This window comes from Cricetulus griseus, chromosome 2, assembly GCF_003668045.3.
Source record: "Cricetulus griseus strain 17A/GY chromosome 2, alternate assembly CriGri-PICRH-1.0, whole genome shotgun sequence".
In the NCBI taxonomy this organism is placed as follows: Eukaryota; Metazoa; Chordata; class Mammalia; order Rodentia; family Cricetidae; genus Cricetulus; species Cricetulus griseus.
Window position 1 is genome coordinate 20,902,259 of NC_048595.1, and position 23,727 is coordinate 20,925,985.

Below are 23,727 nucleotides of genomic sequence, written 5' to 3' on the forward strand. Positions count from 1 at the left end.
GCTAGTTCCAGGACAGCCTCCAAAGCCACAGAAACCCTGTCTCGAAAAAGCAAAAAAAAAAAAAAAAAAAAGACAGGATTTCTCTATGTAGCCCTAGCTGTCTTGGCTGGCTTTGCCCGGTGGTGGTGGCTCATACCTTTAATCCCAGCACTCAGAAGGCAGAAGCAGGCAGATCTCTGTGAGTTCAAGGCCAGCCTGGTCTACAAGACCTAGTTCCAGGATAAGCTCCAAAGCTACGCAGGGAAACAAACCCTGTCTCGAAAAGACCAAAGAAAAAAGAAAAAAAAAAAAAAAAGAAAGAAAGAAATAGCTGGCTTACAACACAGTTTGTGAGGCTTGGCTTCACATCTTAAGATCTGGGAAATAGTCAACACTGTAATAGTCAACACTGTATGTAATGCACACAATGTAATATGTAAGAGGAACATGGTCGGTATTCCTGCTCAGGCCATCCCTGATCTGAAGATACTGTTGATTTAATTATTTGACCCCACACTCCATACTTATTATTATTGTTTGTGCATGTATTATGAGGACATTGTACACATTGCAGTATTTCATGGTTTTGTGTGCAGTGCTGGGGTTTGGGACCCCGTACACCCAGGGAAAAATACCTTGATCATCAACTATCTTTTTATTATATTATTATTATTATTATTATTTTGGGTTTTTTGAGACAGGGTTTTTCTGTATTGCTTTGGATGTTGTCCTGGAACTCGCTCTGTAGATCAGGCTGGCCTCAAATTCACAGAGATCCGCCTGACTCTGCCTCCTGAGTGCTGCGATTAAAGGCATGCACTACCAAGGCCCGGCTGTTTGCGTGTGTTTAATGTGTTTATTTATTTTTTATTTGTGTGTGTGTGTGTGTGTGTGTGTTCGTGTGAGTTATGTACATCATGTGACTACAGATGGCAGCTCAGTTGTTAGCTGCAAACTGCCATATAGGCGCTGGGAATGGAACCCAGGCCCTCTGGAAGAGCCTCCAGTGATTTTAACCCCTGAGCCATCTCCCCAGCCCCTTCCATGGGACTTTCAAGTGTCGATTCTTTTAGAAGCACCCTTGCTCTGTTATCAAACGTTTCTTCTAAATACAAACTAGACCCAAACTCTGGAACCTCGAGAGCATTCCTGTAGAAGTCTTCGCCCATTTGGAAAAAGCCAGTAAAGGCAGGCCAGGGGAACAAACTGCACAAACTCGACACCGCGCCGGCACCCTAGAGGGACCAATCCCGAAAGAGGTGACGTCCCCCGCCCCGCCCCCCGTCAGCCTTAGCGCCCGCCCCTAAGTGCGCGCTGCCGCGCAGGCGCAGTCTGCAGTGCCTCACTTCCGGAGTTTCCCGGGGTATAAATATGGCCTCGCCGGCTCTTCCCGGTCTCTTAAGAAGTCGCATCGGTACTGCGCCTCCCGGCTGGTGAGTCTCCCCACGCTCCTTCCTCCGCGGCTGCGGGTCCCCGGCCAGGCTCGGCACCCAGGCTTGGCGTGAAGGGTCGCGGCTGCGCACACGCGGCGCCTGCGGCCGGGCCTCACGTGGCCGGCTTCTCCTGGGGGACACGAGCCTCCCTCTTAACAGAGCCCGCCTTTTCTTGCCGCGGTTTTTCCACGCAAAGCGTTCCACGCAAAAAGCAGCGTCTCTGCTTTTCTCTAAGCTTAGAATTAACGCTGCTCAAGGGAAGCTGTAGCTGGGCGGTGGCGGTGCACATGTTTTATCCCAGCACTCGGCGAGCAAAAGAAAAACGCTTCCGTCGCTAGTAACTTAGCCCCATGACTAGGGCAGACGTGGGCCCTCCTGGTCAGGGTTTTAACTTAAAATTGCCCTCTTCAGCTTTGTGTTACCCTTCCCCTTCTGGTAGTCAGATTTCTGCGTTTTGTCTTTTTGGCAAGTGCAGCCATGTTGGCTTTAGCTTTTGCCGTCTGTCAGGAATCGGCTGCTTCTCCGAGCTGGAGGTCAGGCAAAGATACACAGTGAGGCTTTTTGAGAATTCTTTACCGTGACTAACCAACGTGGATACCCCGGGAGGTCACTCTCCCCGGGCTCTGTCCTGGTGGCGTAGGGGAGCATAGGGCTCTGCCCCGTGATGTACAGTCCCTTTCCACACCGTTGGAGATGAAGCCGGGCTTCGAGTCTGCGCCTGCATATTCCTACAGCTCCTCAGAGTCCTGTGGACCGTGACTGAGGAGACAAACCATGCAGGAAACAGTCTCAAACCGTGACATCTGGGAGTGAGTCTGCATGTCGGGGAAATTTCTTTATATAATTTTACTTACTGAAGAATGTTATTCCTTGCAGAACTGATCAGTCATTACAAGTAACTCATCCTTTTGAGGTACGATTACTGGAATCCTCTTGTCCATTTGAAAACTGAACTTAATGTGTTAGCTATTGTTTGTTACTTAGTGGGGTTTGGGGGGTTGTCGAATCATTGGGGCACTGGCCATTCATTCCAACGTGGATACCCCGGGAGGTCACTCTCCCCGGGCTCTGTCCTGGTGGCGTAGGGGAGCATAGGGCTCTGCCCCGTGATGTACAGTCCCTTTCCACACCGTTGGAGATGAAGCCGGGCTTCGAGTCTGCGCCTGTATATTCCTACAGCTCCTCAGAGTCCTGTGGACCGTGACTGAGGAGACAAACCATGCAGGAAACAAAAGGCTCAGGGGACTTAGGGTGTCAGTGTTCCATTTTGGGGAATCTAATCTTTGCTTATTTTTGTTCAGGAAAGAAGAGGATCTGCACAGCTACCTGCTGAAGGATAACTTTGGGGACTTGCACCTTTATGCAGTTTGGCAAAGTTGTCTGTATTAGGAGCTCAACCCAGAACTTTGTCAAGCTAGGCAAGCACTTGTTCATAGCCGTTCTGAGTCTGGTAAATATAAATATTTGAGATCTTAATGATACCTAGATTTTTGAGGTCTTTTGCTGTGGTGTGAAAGTAGTTAGTATGTAAAAGGACCTGTTCCTGTCCCCAGAACCATAAAAATCACTAAGATCACACACAGGTTCAAAGCCAAACTGGCTTACAAAACTTGTGTTTATTCCATAAATGTGATATGCGTGACAAAACCAGTGTTAACATTTGTGTGAATTAAAGGCAAAATTTTGACTGTACCCTTTTCTTGGCTTATTGTGTTAGTACATGCACACGTTGGTGTGGGTGGTTGCTGTCATGTAATCCTTGAGTGTTTTTGATGCCCCCAAAGGTTGAGAGTGAATTCCTTTGAGGTGACTTAAGTAGATGTGGTCCAATGAGTGAGCTTTGTGGGGGTCTGGCTTAACCAAAGCCTGGCCTTATGATGTGTGGTGGACATGGTAGCTAGGTCATAATGGGAAGCTTGGCTTCGTGTGCGACCTGCCCTCATCTTATCAAGACCCTGAATGATGGTGGAATAGGGAGAAGATAGGCCTTTGAAGATTCCGGTACATAGCCCTGTCGGGGTTCCTGGAGGTGGGAATGAATGAGATTGGTGTGAGGGTTGGTTCTTTTAACTGCAGTGTCATGCAGGTCGCCATTGAGAGTTTGGTGTAGCAGACTGGCCTTGGCTAAAGAACTATGTGCCTAAGTGCGATAGCTAGGCAGAGTGCACAGTTATGTGGAGCCAGATAAGTCAGGCTTCTCAGGTGAAATGGAAGTCCATTCTCCAACACTCACGCCATAGTGCAAGTGGGAGACAACTCACCTTGCTAAAATTTTCCTGTAGTGGCAGTGTGTGCCTTGGTTTTCTGGTACAGCTCTGGTTTGTGCATTGCCATCTCTCCAGCCCCCAAATCATTATTTTCAATGCTGTCTGGGGTTGTGCATGTGACCCCAGTGCCTGCTCATAACCATCATAAATCGTGGTGGGACAGGCACATCTGAGTTTTTGGCCAGCCTGGTGGACAGAATGAGGCTCCAAAGCTACACAGAAGGCAAGGCCTTCCTTGAAAAACTGAAATAAGTGGGGCTGAAGAAATGCTCAGTGGTTAGAGCAGTTGATTCAATAAGCCATGATGACCAGATTTTACATGCAGCACACATGCAACAAACTGAACATCATGAACACCGGCCTGTAATTTTAGAGACGTATTTAAAAGTCCCAGGAGCTAGGGATTAGCTCCTTGGCATATGAGAGGTCTGAGGTCAAGTCCCTCCCTTGAAATAAAAGATAGCTCAATACTGAATAGAAGTCAGGTCCCAACTCCCGCTAGGACAACTTGCTTGATCCCTCTTTTTCTCAAGATTCATTTAATTGGGGGAGGGTATGGGTTTCAAGACAGGGTTTCTCAGTAACTATGGAGCCAGTCCTAGAACTCAGTATAGATCAAGCTGGCCTTGAATTCACAGATCCTCCTCCCTCTGCCTCTTTAATTCTTTAATTGCTGGTACTAGAAGTGTATGCCACCACTGCCCTGCTTTTTTTTTTTTTTTTTTTCTTTTTTTTCTCGAGACAGGGTTTCTGTGGCTTTTGGAGGCTGTCCTGGAACAAGCTCTTGTAGACCAGGCTGGTCTTGAACTCAGAGATCCACCTGCATGTGCCACCAACGCCCGGCAAATTAAAGACTTTAAAAGAAATTTTTTTACGCGCATGTATGTGTGAGGGTGTCTGATTTCCTGAACTGGAGTTGTCATGTGGGTATTGCTAGGAATTGCTTGAGTCCTTTGGAAGAGCAGCCAATGCTGTTGATGGCTGAACCCTATCTCCAGCCCCTTATTCCTTTTATGCGAGTGTTTTGCCTGCAGGTATTTTCACATAAGTGCACGGCGGTCAGAAGACAGCATGGGATCCCCTGGAATTTGAGTTATAGTTGATTATGAGTTGCCATGTGGGTGCTGGGAATCCAACCCAGGTTCTCTGCAAGGGCAACAATTTTAATCTCATTTTTACCTAAGGTTTTTTGTGAAAAACAAATTAGTTGATGCACATAGGATGTTTTATATCTAAATAGGAGGTGGTCCAGTGGTTAAGAGACACATTACAAAAAAAGTCACATTGCTCTGCCAGAGTGCTGTAGTTTGGTTTTTGGCACTCTCATCCAGCAGCTGCCTGTAACTCAGTTCCAGAGGTCCCAGCGCTCTCTTCTGCAATCTGCACACAATGCACTCACTTGCACAACCCCCCCCCAACACACACACACAGACATAATTAAAAATAAATGGTTTGGAGACTGGAGAGATGACTCAGTTTTAAGAGCACTGGCTGCTCTTCTAAGAGTCTTGAATTAAATTCCCAGCAACCACATGGTGGCTCACAACCATCTAATGGTATCTGATGCCTCTACTGGTATGCTGGCATACATGCTGGGTTGGGGGTAGGGGCTTGGTGGCACACCTCTAATCCTAGCACTAGAAGGCTGAAGCAGTATTAGGATTTGGAGACCACCTGGGTACAGGAGTCTTTCCCAAAACAATAAAACCTGTTTTTATAAGGTAAGATAAGTGATGATTTTTCTGTGGTTACATAAAGCCATGTGAATGGAAGGTCCTGTAGAAAGACAGCAGAGAGACCAGCGTTTATTTCCAGGGTGAAGCTTGGAGAAACTTCACAATTTATCACCTAAGAGAGGAGGTCATGATGGAGGCAGAGGTAACCCTGAGAAGGTAAGACAACTAGGAAACGGCCCTGGCTGGCACGACACAGGGGAGATGATCAACCAGAGACGGCTTACTTGCTAAAGGTGCCTGCTGCCACGTCTGAAGATTTGACTTTGCCCTCTTGGACCCACATAGTGGAAAGTTATAGCTTACTCCTGCAGGTCCTCTAGTCTCCACAAGCACACTAGCGTGAACATGCACACAGGCAATAAAAAGGGGTTGACAGGTGAGGGGCCTCTTTCCCAGCTGTGAGCCCTACTTTTGCTGACAGACAAGCCAAGGGGCTGGCTTTTTTTTCAGGTACTGATCTTGCTGCTAAAGAAAGGGATCACTTAAGAAATAACAACACCTTTATTCCCAGCTGTAGGGAGGCAGAGGCAGGCAGTTTAGGGCCATTCTGATGTACATAATGAGATGAGACCCTATCTCAAAGATAAACAGATGGAGTTGGAGGGGTGGCTTGGCCGTGAAAGGCTTGGGCTCACTACCAAATGTAAGCAATGTAAAGGAAAAATTGAAAGCACAGTAACTTGGAGTCAGAATCAATGTGAAACACAGAAAACACTGTAGAGATAACTGCTCTCAGGTAGGAAGGCCATTCACAATCAAATGTTCCGAACATCACCTATAGGGCTGCTCGTGTGAGGATGTTGATGAGCGGGCATTTAATTGAGCAGTTCCCAGCCCGGAGTCAGCTTTCTCTTTCCCAGCCTATGGCCTCCCTTCCCTTCACCATCTGGGAGCTGAACCTTGAACCTCACACAGGCAAATCCATAGTGACGCTATCCCCATTCATTCATTCGTTCATTGATTCATTCATTTCTGAGATAGACTCTCACTATGCATCCCACCTGGTCTGGAATTAGCTGTCCCTCCTGCCTTAGCCTCTGGGAAGATGGAATTGAAAACATAAGGAGTGCCACCAACCCAGGCCTTATCTGAATCTCCCTGGTTCCACTTCACCAAATTTGTTTTGTACACAGTGTTCTGACTCGGTGTATGCCTGCATGCCAGAATAGAGCACTAAATCTCCTTACAGATGGCTGTGAACCACCATGTGGTTGCTGGGAATTGAACCTGGGTCCTCTGGAAGAGCAGCCAGGGCTCAATCTCAGCTATCACTTCAACTTCCCCCTCCCCCCAAGTCCATTCATAAAATTCTGATCATATTAACCCTCCCATAGTAATTCACGGTCTCCATAGACAACTTAGACCCTCACTCCAGGGTATATGGCAGTTTTACTACACATTGTACCCTCTGTCATCCCTCTGGGACTGGAGAGATGGCTCAGTGGTTAAGAGCTCTTGTTGCTCTTGCAGATATTGGGAATTCCATTGCCAGGAACTACATGGCAGGTCACAACCATTTGTAACTCCAGTTCTAGTGGATCAGGCACCCACTTTCTGGCCTTTGCAGGCATGGTAAACACAAGGTACACAGACATGTTACCCTTCCTGAATGCTTTCTTCCCCACTTTAACTAGAAAGCCATTCCTAGCCTGGAGGGTGGTGGTGCATGCCTTTAATCCCAGCACTAGGGAGCCAGAGGCTGGAGGATCTACGAAGAGTTCCAGGACAGCCAGGGCTGCACAAAGAAAACCCTGTCTCAAAAAAAAAAAAAAAAAAAAAATTCCGAGGCCTTCCCAGGCTGAATCAGTTGGCCCTGTATAAGTAATAGTTGGATTTTTTTTTCAGCTCTCTGCATGGGCACTTTGAGAACAAGGACCACCAGTCTTGTTTTACTCCGCACAGATCTCACACCCCAGGTTTTCCCAAACAAACCAGGACTGTAGTAGTCTCTCCCCATTTTTCCCCACTTTTGAGTCTCCCAAATAAACACTGTAGTGAGTGGATCCAAACTGGGAGCATCCTGTTGCACTTCCCGCTCTGGCCGCCAGGAGCCGCCCGGCACTTTATTTTCCTTTCTAGCCAGGGTCGCGGCCCGAGGCCCGCAGAGCGCATGCTCAGGCAGTTCGCCGCCGGCCGCCGAGCGCTGGAGTTGCTTGTGGCCGCCCCGCACCGAGGTAGGTCGTTCTCCGGTTCGCGGGGAGCTCCCGGCACGGGATCCCGGGAGGCGCAGGGCCGCGTTGGGTCGAGGTCGTCATCCGCGGGGCGTAGCGCGGGGCGGGCTGCACGTGAGGCCGGCGGCGCTGCGGGCGCGCGAGCTCCGGCCCGCGTGGGCCCGCCTCGCCCGCGCCCGGGCCGCGCAGCCCCTCAGCCGCCGCGCTCCGGGCGCGCGCCCCGCCACGCGGCGGGAGATTCAAACGGCTGGTGCGCGGCGCCCGGGGACGCGCGGGTGGCCGCGGCGGGAAGGGAGCGGCAGCGTCCGCAGACGGCCGCCTGCCCTTAACCCCCGTCAGCCCTCTGTCACCCGGTCGCTTGTTGCTTGAGGGCTCCGAGCTGCTCCTGAGCCAGTGGGGAACAATGGTGGCCATGGCGGGCCTCCATGCCCTTTGCGGTGTGCCTGGGCGCCCTGGCGAGACTTCCGTGGTTCCACAGTTAGGGTCTCCTGCGATCAGCAAAGTATGCCCGTGGAACTCGAGCGATGCCGCTGCCAAGTCTTTGATTCATCAGAAATTAAGTCTTCCGACCACATGGGCCCGGGCAGGAGTGGAGGGTAGGAAATGGTCCGGGAACTCCAAAACGAAAGCCTTAACCGAGTAGTGGAGGGTCAGGGATAGCTTTCCAAGTGAGGTGACCCGGTAGCATTTTGATAGAATGGTAGAGGCGACTCTGGGAAGTGAGGTGTTTTGGATAACCAGGGTCAGGTTAATTCGGACACGGGGCGCAGCAATGCAACCCCTAGAGGTGTTTGGTGTCACAGGCATCAGTGGTTACGTGGAGCTCCAAGGGAGGGTTGGAGTGGGCGTGGAGGGCACAGAGAAGCCTGCTTCACCCAAGAAGAACATCCTAATGGAGCGTGGGAAGTGATTCACGGTTTTGGTTGCAGAGGCAACTAAGAACAGGAGTCTGGTTTGGGTCCCACTAGATCCTCTCAAGCCTTAGTTTCCTTACCTATGACATGGAGGTAGTATGTCCTAAAGCCAGTGGCTCTAACGTGCTAGAAGCTATGGCTCCTCTCTCTAGGGAAAAATGAACAGAGCCCCAGGCAGTACCACATACTTTCTGGAGCTTGGTGAAGAACTTCCTGGTGTGAAGTTCCTGGCAGCACGCAGCCTGCCCAGGCATTCCCTTCTCTCTTGGTAGCTTGCCCCATGAAGACATTCCTCAACCCCGAAGTCTTGCCCCTAGTCTGAGTGTGGGGCAGGGAAGGGACCGCTGCTGGGGTTGCCAGATACTCCAGAAATGGGATCACAGGAGAGAACACCGGGCTCCTGATAGATTGTCTAACCTACAGGTTTGACTTAGCAGGTTAGGAAACAGGCCTGGAGCAGCTCCAGCTCTGGTGGGGGCTGTCCCCTGGGGCTTCATCTCAGCCATGAATGGCCTGCACGCCTATTCCTGCCTTGGCAACAGGTCTGAGCTCTTAGAGGGTCCTACACTGTGGGTGCTTACTAATGGAAGTTGGCTTTTCTGGTTTTTATTTCTGAGTCTTGCTCGCTCTTCCAGTTTTTAAACTACTTGAAGATGGATCCTGGGAGCGGAAGTGGGAATCAAATGGTGACAGAAGACGAGTCTTTCTGGTTTTTTAATGCATATATGTGTTTTCCTCTGCATGTATGTCTGTGTATCACATGCCCAAGGAGGTCAGAAGAGGGTAGAGGGCATTGGATCCTCTGGAACTGGAGTTACGGGTGGTTGTGAGTGACCTTCTGGGTGCAGAGAACCAAACCTGGCTTCTCTAGAAGAGCAGCCGGTGCTGAACCGTCTCTCTAGCTCTGGCTTATTTGTTGAAACAGGGTAGGTGTCATTATACTGTAGACCAGGCTGGCCTTGAATTTGTGGAAATCAGAAATCCTGCCTCTACCCACCTCGCCCAGCTAGGCCTGTGCATGGTCTAGAAGGTGCTGCCATTCCCCTGCCTTGCTTCTAGGGTTATGCACACTGCCAGGTTTCTTTGAGAGGGAATGATGGGTTGGGAGGAGGGGACAAGGGGTGATTTGTTTGTTTTGTTTTGTTTTGTTTTTTGGGACAGGGTTTCTCTGTGTAGCTTTGGAGCCTATCCTGGCACTCGCTCTGCAGACCAGGCTGGCCTAGAACTCACAGAGATCCACCTGCCTCTGCCTCCCGAGTGTTGGGATTAAAGGTGTGCCCACCAACGCCCGGCCCAATGGGTGATTTTTGTAATGATCTTCTTTTCTTACTAGAATGTAAGCTCCATGAGTATAGGAAGCAGATTAGCCTCCTGCTTTTGCATCTTGGCCCAACCCCAGGCACTCCTGAGTCCTTGGGAGATGAGTGCCATGTGTCACTCACTGTTTTGACTACCTACTCCGTGCTGGGGGCATCCAGTCCTAGCTTCTATCTGTCCTGAGAGGTAGCTGTCACCTCCTCTTTAACAGATAAAAGTGGTTAATGGTTGAACACACCAGAGCCCTGGCAGGTGAATTGAGTTCCAGGGATCCCAAAGATCTGTCATTTTCAGTGTGAGGAGAGGGGTCTCAAGAAGGAACTAGGAAGGGGTCCCCTTGCTGGGAGAATGGATATTATACAGAGTTCACATTGGCCACCTCATGACAAAACTGGGCCAGCCACTACCCACACAGGCTCCGCAGGCTGTTTAAAATCCTTTGTGGTTTCCTTCCTGAGTCACAAGTCTCTAGACTTGTGTTCATACCTTCTGGGAGCCCAAGGTTTTTAAAGGAGGAGGCATGGTAGTGTGCTGACCAGATCCCCAGCTGAGAAGGCCTGGACTGTTCTTTCACTTGTTGCCATGAGCAGAGTTTTCATTCCTGTCTGTCAGGTGACAGACCGGTTGCTAAGATTCCAGTAGGTTTGTGTCTCAGTATTACCTGGGGAAGACCACCCTACCATCAGTATTAACTTACTGAGCAAGCACTTACCCTATGACCATTTTAATTTTTTGTTATTATTTATTATTGGGTTTCTGTTTATTTTTAAGACTGGGTCTCTCTACATAGCCCTGACTGTCCTGAAGCTCACTATGTAGACCAGGCTGGCCAATCTGCCTGCCTATGCCCCCTGAGTGCTGGAATTAAAGACCCACCACTCAAGAGCCTTGTTTGTTTGTTTGTTTGTTTGTTTTGGCTTTTTGAGACAGGGTTTTTCTATGTTTAGCTGTCCTGGAGCACTATGTAGGCCACACTGCCCTCAAACTCAGACCTGCCTACACTAACTCTCGAATGCTGGGACTAAAGGTGTGCATTCAGTCCAGCTTTATTTTAATTTAAGCTTTTTTTTTCCTGTTACGGGGTGAAACCCAGAGCCTCAGAAATGGTAAGTGAGCACTCTGCCAATGAGCCACACCCCAGCAGTGTGCTGTCTCTTGGTATCAGCTCATTTAACCCTGCCTGTCAGCCACTCATGGAAATATACGCCTGTAAATTCAACTTAAGTGTAGGCAGGAATGGAGGAGCCCAGGGCAGTCCTAAGCTGCACTGGACCCTGCTTCAAAGTAATAATAGTTAATAATAAGCTATAATGGAGAGCAGGCAGCTCTTCAGACTTCGTAGTTTGGGTTTGGGGGTGTTGATTTTGTGTTATGTGGTTTGTTGTTCTGCTTTGTTTGGAGATGTAGTCTCCCTGTGTAGCCCTAGCTGGCCTAGAATTTACTATGTAGACCAGAGATCGGCCTGTCCTGCCTCCTGAGTAAGTGCTGGGATTAACCACATTCACCACTGTGTTTGTTGTCTGTGTGTGTTTGAGACTGCTGGCCTGGAATTTGAGGTGCTACGGTGCTGGGGTCATGAGTAGGCACCACACCTGGCTTCTGTCTGCTCTTCTTTGTCACAAGGACCATCTTTCAGTTAAATAGATTTGTCTCTAAAAATGTCGTTTTTGATGGCTTCCTACCATTCCATCGTGTACATTCTATGGTGGCCAGTCCACTCGTCCTGACTTTCCTAGTGCTGAAATTACAGGCAGGTGCCATCAGGCCCAAGTAATGAAGTGCTGGGATTTGAACCAGGATCGGACTTGAAGCTTAGGCAGATTCTCTCCAGGCTGAGGTATATCCCCAGTCCGTAGTCCACTACATTAATCAAGTGGTTTGCTCACTTTTCTCCCCGGTGTTATCAGCAGTAGAGAATATTTGTGAGCTCAGTTGTTACCATTTATCGAGCAGTTCTGGGATGGATGCTGAGAGGTGTTTACTGCTGGGTGACTCATTTTACTTTTTAGTCTTGCCGTGAGTGGCGGGAGGTGTGGGAGTGGGGGGTTCTCTGTATAGTCCTAGCTGTCTTAGAATTCACTCTGTAAAACAGGCTGGCCTTGAACTCACAGAAACCAAAGGTGTATGACACCACTGCCCTACACTTTTTAGGGTTTTTGATAAATATTGCAAAGGAAAATGTTTGTGATTCTGACATGTAGTGATTCTGACATGTAGTATTTGGCTGGGTTTTTCAGGAGAGGAAAATGCCACCCAAGCGCATAGCTAAGAGAAGGTCACCCCCAGAAGATGCCATCCCCAAAAGCAAGAAAGTGAAAGGTAAGCTGGTCTTGATCCCTTCCTGGCTCTGAGTGGTCTCAAAACAAACAGTGAGCTTTCTGGGCCCCGCTCCTTCCTCCCTGGATTAAAGCTCTGAGGAGCTTAGATGTCCAGGGACCCCTGCTCAGCGGAGGTTCTCTTTCATCTCACCCAGTCCAACCCTGTAGCAGCCAAAGAGAGGCCTAGGCTGAGGCTTATCAGAGAGTACTCTAACAGGGCTTTCAGAAAAAGATCCCCCGCCCTGCCACCCCAGATCCTAGGACGTGGCCCCAGGCAAATGAATTACAGTTTGGTCTGTCTAACGTACTTTGGTCTCCTCCCCCTGATAATGGAAAAAGTCCTTGGAGTTAGGTCCATTTGTTCTGAACTGACAGCTTGAAAGCCCGAGGCTTTTGGACCTACTGGCCTTTCAGAAGTGGGTCCAGGTGTTAACTCTGCCACTTTCTCGTTGTAACCACAAGCATGTCAATTAATCTGGCTGAGGCTGAGTTTCCCTTGATAGAGTGGAGATGGGAATTCCATCAACCTCCTCTGAGTAGTTGAGTATTAGATGAGATAATGTCCCAGCTTCATTTGTGGGACCTGTCCTGTAATTTTTCTGTCTCATACAACCCCAGAGTGTGGCGAAGACCAGAGAAATTGACCCCTAGCATGGGAGGAAGGAGCGTAGACATATGCTCAGACAGTGTCTGTCTTTTGCAGACCCTCGTAACCGCGGTCCTGCCGCCCGCTCCTGCCAAGGTGCCTGTGGGCCAAACCCAACTGACCAGAAAACCCAACCAGATGGCTCCCTGCCCCGTGCAGCCTCTGTAGCAGCGGCAGTGGCCCGGCAGCCGAGGCCACACCCCTGGGGAAGGGACTGGATGCCATTGACTGAAGGGCTGTGGCAGGCTTCCATTGGCTGCCAAAAGGCTTTGCACTCCCTACTGGTTGGCCCACGCCTCTCTGCAAATGCATCTGTGGGTTCTTACTGTGCCTTCCTGTTCCTCTGAAGCTGTCAGTGTGCTGCCCATGCTGGCAGAAGGGTAGTCTGTCCTCCTGTGCACCGGAGTTGGAGATCACGGTCTGGGGGTAGAGGGGCATTCAGATAGAGGTTGATAAGTGCTCCAGCCCAGGAAGTTGCCCTGAGTTCAGTACAAACTCTGTTAATTAGCTTTATGAGCCTGGGCAGGTGTTTTACCCTCTAGGAGGCTCTATTTTGTGTTCTGTAAAACAGTGTCTTCTATTTTTGATGTTTGTTTGAGATAGAATAGCCCTGGCTGTCCTGGAACTCACTATATAACCCAGGCTGGCCTTGAACTCCCAGAGATCTTCCTGCTTCTGTCTGCAAGGGCTGGCATTGAACCACCAGGCCTGTCAGCAGGATGTTGTAAACATGGGAGGTCTGCAGAGCAGCTAGTGTTGGTAGAGTAAGTGGTCAGTAAAAGGTTGGTACTGCTGGATATCGGTGGCACAGGTCTTTAATCCCAGAACTTGGGAGGCAGAGGCAGGAGGATCTTGGTGAGTTTGAGGCCAGCCTGGGCTACAGAGTGAGTTCCAGGAGAGCCAGGACTGTTACACAGAGAACCTTGTCTCAAAAAACAAGACAAAACAAAAGGTTGGCAGTATGGATCTGCATCTGAGACATGGGCTCAGCAGGAAACTTTCTTGTCTCCTCACTGCCCTCGTTCGTGCCCTGCCCTCCGACATCCATTCACCATGCAGTATGTCCTTGTTTGTCTTTCCTCCTCATGTCAGTAACATGCTTGGGTGTTAATCCTCACAAACCCCTTGTCGTCCTCCCTTCACAGATGAGGACACTTAGACCCACAGAGGTTTTATCTATGGCATGTTGGCAGAGGAAGGGCTTGCCCCCCAGGTCACCATGATCCCAGAGCCCATGCCATGATCTCGGCTGCCCTCGTCCTGCACACTCAGGGGCTGTCTTTTCCACCCTTTAGTCTCACACAGGTCTCATAAAACAGAACCGGGCTTGGTGCTGACACTGGGCCAGGGCGACGTGGGCCAGCTGGGGCTGGGTGAGAGTGTGCTGGAGAGGAAGAAGCCGGCCTTGGTAACCGTTCTGCAAGATGTTGTGCAGGCTGAGGCCGGGGGCATGCATACCGTGTGTCTGAGCCAAAGTGGCCAGGTAAGTCAGAGGGAGTTGGGACAGGTGGATAGGGCCTGGGTGCAAGGATGTGGGACAGGACCTGATATAATAGAAACGAGGAGTGGCCTAAACGAGTTGGCCACAGACTCAGACTTTGTGCTAATGGGACACCCTGGGCACAGGTCTACTCCTTCGGCTGCAATGATGAGGGTGCCTTGGGAAGGGACACATCAGCCGAGGGCTCAGAGATGGTCCCTGGGAAAGTGGAACTGCAAGAGAAGGTGGTCCAAGTGTCAGCAGGAGACAGTCACACAGCAGCCCTTACCGAAGATGGCCGGGTCTTCCTCTGGGGCTCTTTCCGGGTAAGACTGGGTCTGGAAAATTGTGCGGGGGCTGGAAGGCAAAATTAACGTAGGGTACCCAAATGATCCACTTGCCTGTCCCCATTGTGCTTGCTTGCTGGTGGAATAGAAGGTAAGGGCCACATGTAGGTGGGTCCCAGATTTAAGTCCCTGCTATCTTATCTGGATCTGTCTACCCCACTGGCTATTTGCTTGGATGTGATGAAGTTCTGCATTTGGGAAGGGGTGGGTGAAGGGTGCCTCTTGAGCCGCAGCTGATCCTGGCTGCTTCTTGTCTTTTTGTTCCCTTCTCATTCTCAGTCCCATTATAGAGGTCTTGAGATAGATTTGTGGGGGTGGGGAGTATCACTTCTTGGTGGTTTTAAGCCAGGGGAGTGTAGTCTTTATTTTTGGTTTTCATGGATTCTTTTTCCTAAGATGAGGTCTCATGTATCTCAGGTTAGTCCCATACTGGCAATGCAGCTGAGGATGGCTTTGAACTTTGATCTTCCTGCCCCCATCTCCTGGGTGCTGGAATTACGGGCTGCCATTCTTGTGTAGTGTCAGAGATGAAACCCAAGACTTTGTGTGTACCAGGCGAGTACAGTATCAAGGGAACTACAATCCCAGCATAGGGAGATGTCATTTCAGTGTGGTGGCTGGAAAGGGTGGTTAAAGCCATGCTCTGCTCAGCTTCCAACACCCATATAGCAACTCATAGCTGTCCATAACTCAGATTCCAGGAGACCCAGTGCTGCCATCTGGTCCCTTTGGGCACCAGGCAGACATGGTGCAATAGGCAGACATATATGCAAAACACCCATACACATTAAAAGTAAGTTAAAAGAAAGATAGAATCTTCATGAGTATTTCCTTATTAAAGCTATTGTAAAAACAGTTACTCATTTATTTACTTATTTTTTGAGGCAGCATCTCTCTATGTAGTTCTAGCTGTCCTGCAGCTTGCTTTGTAGATTAGGCTGCCCTTGAATTCATAGAGATCCTCTTGTCTCTAGGATTAAAAGTGTATACCACCATGCCAGACCCTAATTTATTTACTTTTTTGAGACGGGGTCTTGCTCTGTATCCCTGGCTGGTTTGGCACTCACTATATAAATGAGACTGACTTCAAGCTCAGAGATCTTATTTTACATTGGATAGTTCTGGGATTAAAGGAGTTTGCCAGCACACCCTGTACTGTTGTAAACTTTTTTTTTTCTTCGAGACAGGGTATCCTTGGCTGTCCTGGAACTTGCTCTGTAGACCAGGTTGTCCTGGAATTCACAGACATGCACCTGCCTCTGCCTCCCAGAATAAACCTCCTGGTTTATTGTAAGCATTTTTTTCCCAAGACAGGGCTTTCCTGTGTAGTTTTGGAGCCCTGTGACGCCATGAGCCAAAATAAACTGTTGTCCTTGAAAACTGGTGGGTTTTTGGGGGGGGGGGGCGGAATGAGACAGGGTTTCTCTGTGGCTTTGGAGGCTGTCCTGGAACTCACTCTGTAGACCGGTCTGGTCTCAAACTCACAGAGATCCTCCTGCCTCTGCCTCCCAAGTGCTGGGATTAAAGTCAGGCGCCACCACTGCCCAGCTATTGTGAGCATTTTTATGGAGAATTTTTTAACACAGAAATGTTCAAAATGATGTGTTGCAACTCTGTCCTCTTGCCGTGCTGCTCCAGCAGTTGATTGACTTTTAGCTAGGCTTGTTTCCCTCCACTCAGGACTTTACCCTCGCTTACTTTAACACAGTTCCCAGCCTGGGTGTTGTCATTCTTCGGTATTTCCATGTCTCACTGTCCATATCTCTACCACTCACTGCCCTTCACCAGGCAACTGTCATGGCCCCCAACAAGCCTGGGCTTGGCTGACATAGAGCCGAAGGACTGGCTGCTTAAGTCTCTGTCCCTCATTTGTAGGACAATAATGGTGTGATTGGGTTGTTGGAGCCCATGAAGAAGAGCATGGTTCCTGTTCAAGTGCAGCTGGACATGCCTGTGGTAAAGGTGGCCTCAGGTGAGTGTTGGGCACACTATGGGCAGGAGCTATGGCAGCTGAGCCTGGGGTCTTACAGACAAGCCCTTCCTCTCATCTTCAGGGAATGACCATTTGGTGATGCTGACGACTGAAGGAGACCTCTATACCTTGGGGTGTGGGGACCAGGGTCAGCTGGGCCGTGTGCCTGAGTTATTTGCCAACCGAGGTGGCCGTCAGGGCCTTGGTAAGTGGCTTTGGTATTGCCAGTGGGATGATTTGGTAAGCCATCCCTTGCCAAAAGTAAAGGGCAAGAGGGATTCTGTTGAGGTTTATATCCAGTGCACTGCAAGTGTTTATTAAGAACTCAGACTGGGCCAGGCGGTCGTGGCGCATGCCTTTAATCCCAGCACTGCAGAGGCAGAGACAGGCAGATCTGTGAGTTCCAGGCCAGTCTGTTCTACAGAGTGAGTTCCAGGACAGGCTCCAAAGCTACACAGAGAAACCCTGTCTCAAAAGACCATTTTAAAAAAAGGAACTCAAACTGCAGTAGTTGTCCACTCCTTTAATCTCAGCATTTGGGAGGCAGAGGCAGACAAACCTCTTGAGAATTTGAGGCCAGCCAGGGCTACATAGAAACATTTTGAACGGCCCCCCTCACCCACCCCCCAAAAAAATAGAACTCAGGCTTTGAGCTGGGAATGGTGGCATATATCTTCAATCCCAGCACTCAGGAAGCAGAGGAATATGAGTTCCTCAAATTTAGATTTTGAGGCCTGCCTGGTACATAGTTCTAGGCCAACCAATAAATAATGAGACCCTCTAAAAAGATGGGGGGGGCAACCCTCAAATTTTGGAGGCTGACTCCTTATCTCTCAAGCCCCCTCTCACCCCACCCCTTTTGGTTACTGTGAATAGAGAAAAGGTTTAGTCGGGAAAATGTCTAGCACCCAAGTTTCACCTGAGCTTTTCTTCTCATAACTGTTAAAAGTTTGAGCCTGGCGTTACCTCTTCCGTAACAAGGATAACCCTGCTTCACCTCCTTCAGGGTCTTTTGTGGAAGAGAAGAAAACACCCTATGTCTGTCACTTACCCTGGCTTCCTCTTTACTTACAGAGCGACTCCTGGTTCCCAGGTGTGTGCTGCTAAAAGCCAGGGGATGTCGGGGCCGTGTGCGGTTCCAGGATGCCTTCTGTGGTGCCTATTTCACTTTTGCCATCTCCCGTGAGGGCCATGTGTATGGCTTTGGCCTCTCCAACTATCACCAGCTTGGTGAGTGCTGATCTAGCATCAGACTTGGCTCCATGACCTTGATTCCAGTCAAGGCTCTAGCTTTCAGTCTTTGTGCTTGCTTTGTGGGGTACCTGATCCCTCAGCTCCAGGGTAACGTGGTGTTTCTGGGGATGAGTTGGGTGGCCTTTCTTGGGGACAGCAGTGAGAAGGGAGGCTTCTGGAACACCTTCACCCTTGGCAACAGGAACTCCGGGCACTGCATCTTGCTTCATTCCTCAGAACTTGACATCCTTCAAGAATTCCACTAAGTCCTGGGTGGGCTTCTCTGGTGGCCAGCACCATACAATCTGCATGGATTCAGAAGGTAGGACACCCAAGCCCTTCTACATTGGAGACAGTCCCTGATACGGCCAGATGCTTTGAATTGTGAGGGTTGTCATGGTGCTTGTGTCAACTGCCCTGGGGGGAGGCGGGGTAAGAACATCTTCTAGCTCCTAGCCCCAGATAAAGACAAGGCCCTGAGGACCTCAGCACCTGAGAGGAGAGCTGACCCTGAAGGACGTGGGGACTCATTTGGTGTGCTGTCTTTTTTTACTTGGAACATGTCCCTGCTGATACTCAACCTCTCTCTTTAACTACCTCACAGGAAAAGCATACAGCCTGGGCAGGGCTGAATATGGGCGGCTAGGCCTTGGGGAGGGTGCCGAGGAGAAGAGCATACCCACCCTCATTTCCCGGCTGCCCATCGTCTCCTCAGTGGCCTGTGGGGCTTCTGTGGGATATGCTGTGTCCAAGGATGGTGAGTGGGCTCCTCAGACCTGGTTGTTGGAACTTGGAGGGCATGATTCCTAGCAAATTCCTTGGGTTGTGTTGTTGATAATACTGCTTTGTCATTGAATCAGAAGCTCTGGGGGTGGGGTGGGGGTTGTTTCTGTTGTTTGCTTTAGTCTGTTATGTTCTTGAGACTGGTCTTACCATGTTGACCAGGCTGTCGTGCAACTCACAGAGACCTGCTTGCCCCTGCCTCTGCCTTCTGAATGTTGGGATCATGTGCCATCACACTGGGCTCAAGAAGCTAATGAGTCTTCATCTGTCCCACCATCTAGCCCTCAAATAATGACACAAGAGACTTATTAATTATTAAAGCTTAGCCTGTAGCTTAGGCTTGTTTCTAACTAGCTCTTATAATTAACCCATATTAATCTGCATTCTATCATGTAGTGTTACCTCTCTTGTATCTTGTACCTCCTAGTTTCTCTCTGTCTCCTGGCATCCCTAGATTCCTCCTCTTCCTTTTTCTCCCCGAAATCCCGCCTATACCTTCTGCTTCACTATTGACTGTTCAGCTTATTACACTAATCTCAGCAATACACTTTCACACAGTGTATGAATATCCCACAAGACAAGAGTACTTTTTTTTAATGTTTGTTATACCTGCATGTATATGCATGTGCTATGTATATGCTTGGTACCTACAGAGGCCAAGAGAGCGCATCAGATACCCAGGGGACTGGAGTTACTAACTGTTGTGAGCGGCCATGTTGTGGGTCCTGGCTAGTGCAGCAGAAGAGGGTGTGGACACATAGCAGCCAAAGCCCGAGAAAGGTGCATAGCCAGGGATCCTGTGGAATTCAGATTGGCAGGGGTGTTTATGCTTACCTGGGTGGACTTCCTCAAGAAGTGAGGTTTGCACTGCAGCATGGAGGTTCATTTGGTCCTTATAGGCCAGGTGTCGTGGCATACACTTTTAGTCCCAGTACTCAGGAGGCAGAGGCAAGCACATCTCTGTGAGTTTGAGGCCAGCCAGGGCTATATAGTGAGACCTAATCTTAAAATAATAATAATATATCAAACCCAGGAGCATCATAAATAACCTAGAAGGTGGCTGATTCCAAGAACAGGGATTTAGGGTGTAGCACCCCCTCTTCCCTTCCCCCACCCCCAAGTTCTATGCCCTGGAGTAGGGAGAATGCAGCAGAGGACACAGTCTCCTCATCTTTTCCACTCCCTTGAACCCTTGGGCTGGGACCTTGCCAGACTGCTATTGGTCACATTTACCCCCATGTCCCAGGCATCTCGTATGGTAAAGCAGGTCTGAAGACCCCAAAGACTCTTTTTCTGTCCTTTCTAGGTCGTGTTTTTGCCTGGGGCATGGGCACCAACTACCAGCTGGGCACAGGGCAGGAAGAAGATGCCTGGAGCCCTGTGGAAATGACTGGCAAACAGCTGGAGAACCGAGTGGTCTTAACTGTGTCCAGTGGGGGCCAGCACACAGTCTTACTAGTTAAGGACAAAGAACAGAGCTGATGACGTCTTTGTGGGCCTGGCTTCTGGCCCCCAACCCCACTTCACAACAGGAAAACGACCAGCTACAAATTCCAGAAGGCCCTTCCCCAGCCCTGAACATCTATCATCTCCTGTCTTACCCATCACCACCGCAGAATCCTTTCCTTCTGTTGCGTCCTCTTTTCTAGAATCATCCTGGGAAGTACAGGATGAGGGAGGATGGGAAGGGGATCTCAGAAGGAGCTTTGCTTACCCTAGACTCACGTCTTTAGACTGTTCCCTTTACTACCTTACTTCCTGTGGTCCCAGCAGGCCCTGGCTCATTGCCTACAAAACCCAAAGCTACTGCTTTGGGGTTTTGGTGCCCATACTCTGAAAAGTTGGGAACTCCATCAAGCCCCCCTTCCCATGTGCCACTTTTTCTGTTCCTAACATCAGTTTAAAAGGAGACAGATGGTACAGTCATCAGATCCAGTTGTCATGGACCCATGCCTAGGGAGATCTGGACAAAGGCTTCACAAGGCTGGGGTGATCCTAAGCCAAATATTTGGCTCTAAACAGGAGTCCATGGGCAAAAAACAGTGGCCCACTTGAAAAAAAAATCCCAACTAGCTGTTCTCCCAAAAGCACAAAGCACCCCACTGTCTCTTGGGCATCACCTGTGCATTCCCCATCCAGTCGCCTTCCTGCCAAAAAGGACTGAAAAGCCATGCTGGGCTCTGCTGGGCAGTCAAGGCAGGCGGGGTACTGTGGAAGCGTGGAGGGAAAGGCTTGGAGGGACAGGCTGGTCCTAAGAAAAGGAAGTAACAGTGGTTGAGAAAGTAGTTTTGATTTTTTTTTTTTTTAATTATAAAGTATTTTGGAGGGGAGAGTAAAATCTTTTAACACTTTGAATAAATTTAGAGTTTTATAAAAATGGTTTCCTGGAGTTGTCTTTAAAGGGGCACCTGCCATGTGCCAGGCATTACGAAAAGGGCAGGGTAAACATGTCTGGGAACCTGTTATCAAGGCTGTGGCCAACACAGCTGTTCCAGAGTCTGGAAAAGACACCAGGTGTTTGGTTAGTTACGCAATAGGAACCACTGCTTTTGCTTCATGGTCATGATGCATAAGAGAGATGAGATAGATTTTTTTCTTTTAATGGGCTCTCAGTTTAGCCCAGACTGACGAGAACCTCCTGCCTCAGCTTCCTGAGTGCTGAGATTACAGGCCGGGCTTTAGTATGTTAGTTTTAAGTCCCAAACCAAGGTTTTTTGTTTTGTTCTAGTTTTGGCAATATCTTACTATGTGTCCCCGGCTGGAACTTCCTGTGTAAAACAGGCTAGCCTTGAACTCACAAAAAAGATCTGTCTGCCTCTGCTTCCAAAGTTTTTGGATTAAAGTCATCTAACCACCACACCTGGCCCAAATTTCTTTCTGTATTAACCGCTCTGGCTGTCCTGGAACTCAGTTTGTAGACCATGCAGGCCTCAAACTCACAAAACTCCACCTGCCTCTGCTTCCTGAACGCTAGGATTAAAGTGGTGTGCCACCCCTGCCAGGCTCCAATTTTACTCAACCGACTTCATATTCAAAAGCTGTTGTTTGCTTAAAACTTACCCTGGTTGCTCTGTGGTAAAACTTTTCCTGAGAAGATGCTATACACACATGTCCTCACCCTAAGTAGGGAGCCTGGAATAGACCAAATTACAGATAATCTAACTTGGTGAACCAATGAGTTTCCTTGGGGTTAGTTTCAGGAGCAGAAATACAGCTTTCATTATCAAAGGCCACCTGGGCATGGATGGCAACTCTCAAAAGCTGGGAATCTGGAGTTCACTCACTGCACAGCGTCCAGGCAGCATAAGAGGCTGAAGAGTACCCTTTCCAAGCTAGGTAGCTGGGCTGGTTTCTATTTCTCCCAGGCAGCAGATCTGTACTCCAGAGTCCTTGCCATCTTGTCTTAAGTCTTGTCTTTGCATGTCAGCCTTTCAACTTTTATTGCTTGCTCTGACAATGAGGGTCCTAGTAATTTGGTTAGTTTCAGAAACTTCCTAAATCTATTTTGAGTTGTTACCCTCTTAGATAACCTTACCAGTAGGATAGAACATTTCAATCTGAGAGGAGTATGCGTGTGCTGGGGGGTGGGAGGTGTGACTGATGGGCTAGAGTGTTGTATTTGTTTAACCAGGCAAAGATGTATTACATTTGTTTATGCTGCATTAGTTTATGTAAAGATGTGTTGCATTTGTGTTAATATCAAATTGAGCTCAGGGAGACAGGGTTAGCAACTAATTTACAGAAAGGAGTTTTGAGTGGGTTTTTTTGTTTGCTTGCTTGCTTGCTTGCTTTTGATTTTTCAAGACAGGTATCTTTGTGTAGCTTTTGCTGTCCTGGAAATCACTTTGTAGGCCAGGTGGGCCTCAAACTCAGACTGACTGCCTCTGCCTCCCAAGTGCTGGGTGGTGGTGGGTTTTTTTAGTTGGGATGGAAGGAGAGACACTTCCAGGGATGTCAGTAAAGAGAAAGTTATCCAGTTGCTACTCTTGCTGAGCTCCCAGGTTTTCACCCTAGCCATTGAATCTCCAGTTTTATTAGAACTATAGAGGTTTAGTTAAAGCCACCTTTAAGGGCAGCAGCAGATCCATTGTCTGGGGGAACTGAATGACTGGCCTTATTTATGTTCCTTCTACTAGTTCTTATAACTTAACCCGTTTCTCTTCATCTGCAGTTTACCAGTTTACCTCAGGGCTTTTCACCTGTCATTCTGTTTGTTCTACTTTCCCTTCTGTGTCTGATTGGCTGGTGGCTGCCTGGCTAGCCCCAGGTGTTTCCCTCTCTTTCTCCCACGCTTTCTCATGACCTCTCTAGATTCCTCCTCCTACTTACTGTCTCCCTGCCAGCCCTGCCTATCCCTCTACTGCCTAGCTATTGGCTGTTCAGCTTTTTATGTAGACCAATCAGGTACTTTAGACAAGTAAAGCAACATATCTTTACATCATTAAACAAAAGCAACATGTCTACATAACACTGGAGAGATGGCATAGTGATTAAGAGCACTGGCTGCTCTTGGAAGGCCCCGGGTTCAATTCTCTTCACTTTACATGGTGCCACACAACTGTCTGTAACTCCAGTCCCATGGGATTCAGTGGCCTCTCTTTGCTTTGTTTTTTTGAGAAGAGTTTCTCTATAGCTTTGGACCCTGCCCTGGAACTTGCTCTGTAGACCAGGCTGGCCTGGAACTCACAAAAGATCCTTCTGCCTCTGCCTCCCAAGAGCTGGGACTAAAGGTGTGCACCACCATTACTGAAAAACTTTTTTTTTTTTTTTTTTTTTTTTTTTTTACAATTGTGTGTGTTCATCCTCAGAAGTTCTCAGGCTTGGTGGCACGAACTTTTACCTGCTGAGCCATCTCACCAGTCCCTTAGCGCTATTCATACAGTAACAGAAGGGAATGTGAAATTTGGAGACTTATACTTTGCCTCTGGTTTTCAGACTTGAGTTCTTGGCTTGGGGAGCCTTAGGGCTCCTTCAGGTACTCAAGATGGGCTTCATTGTCAGAACCAATCTCAAGGCACAGAAGCCTGCCACTGTTTGTCCTGGAATTCACCCTGTAGACCAGGCTGGCCTCAAACTCAAAAAGCTCCATCTGCCTCTGCCTCCCAAGTGCTGGGATGAAAGGCATGCGCCA

The 23,727-nt window shown here is 49.0% G+C and overlaps 1 protein-coding gene and 2 non-coding genes across 6 annotated transcripts; all 3 read left to right on the top strand.

Annotated features, from left to right (window-relative positions):
- Nucleotides 1–1,312: 1,312 nt before the first annotated feature.
- Rcc1 (regulator of chromosome condensation 1) lies at nt 1,313–21,453 on the top strand. 4 transcript variants are annotated; one of them, XM_035439555.1, is made up of 13 exons: nt 1,313–1,412; nt 2,289–2,325; nt 2,714–2,862; nt 12,055–12,136; nt 12,839–12,877; nt 14,077–14,264; nt 14,408–14,587; nt 16,484–16,580; nt 16,663–16,785; nt 17,655–17,810; nt 18,016–18,135; nt 18,418–18,570; nt 19,903–21,453. In XM_035439555.1, exons 3-13 carry the CDS (start codon nt 2,773–2,775, stop codon nt 20,076–20,078), a joined length of 1,404 nt encoding a protein of 467 aa, XP_035295446.1. In that variant the 5' UTR covers nt 1,313–1,412; nt 2,289–2,325; nt 2,714–2,772; the 3' UTR covers nt 20,079–21,453. The 4 variants fall into 4 exon arrangements, with proteins under 4 accessions (XP_035295446.1, XP_035295447.1, XP_027255307.1 ...); XM_035439556.1 differs by lacking the exon at nt 12,839–12,877; XM_027399506.2 differs by lacking the exons at nt 1,313–1,412; nt 2,289–2,325; nt 2,714–2,862 and adding an exon at nt 7,481–7,589.
- LOC113833910 lies at nt 1,998–2,201 on the top strand. The gene has a single exon (XR_003482100.1). It is a non-coding gene; the product is annotated as a small nucleolar RNA SNORA73 family (small nucleolar RNA).
- LOC113833909 lies at nt 2,443–2,646 on the top strand. The gene has a single exon (XR_003482099.1). It is a non-coding gene; the product is annotated as a small nucleolar RNA SNORA73 family (small nucleolar RNA).
- Nucleotides 21,454–23,727: the final 2,274 nt, after the last annotated feature.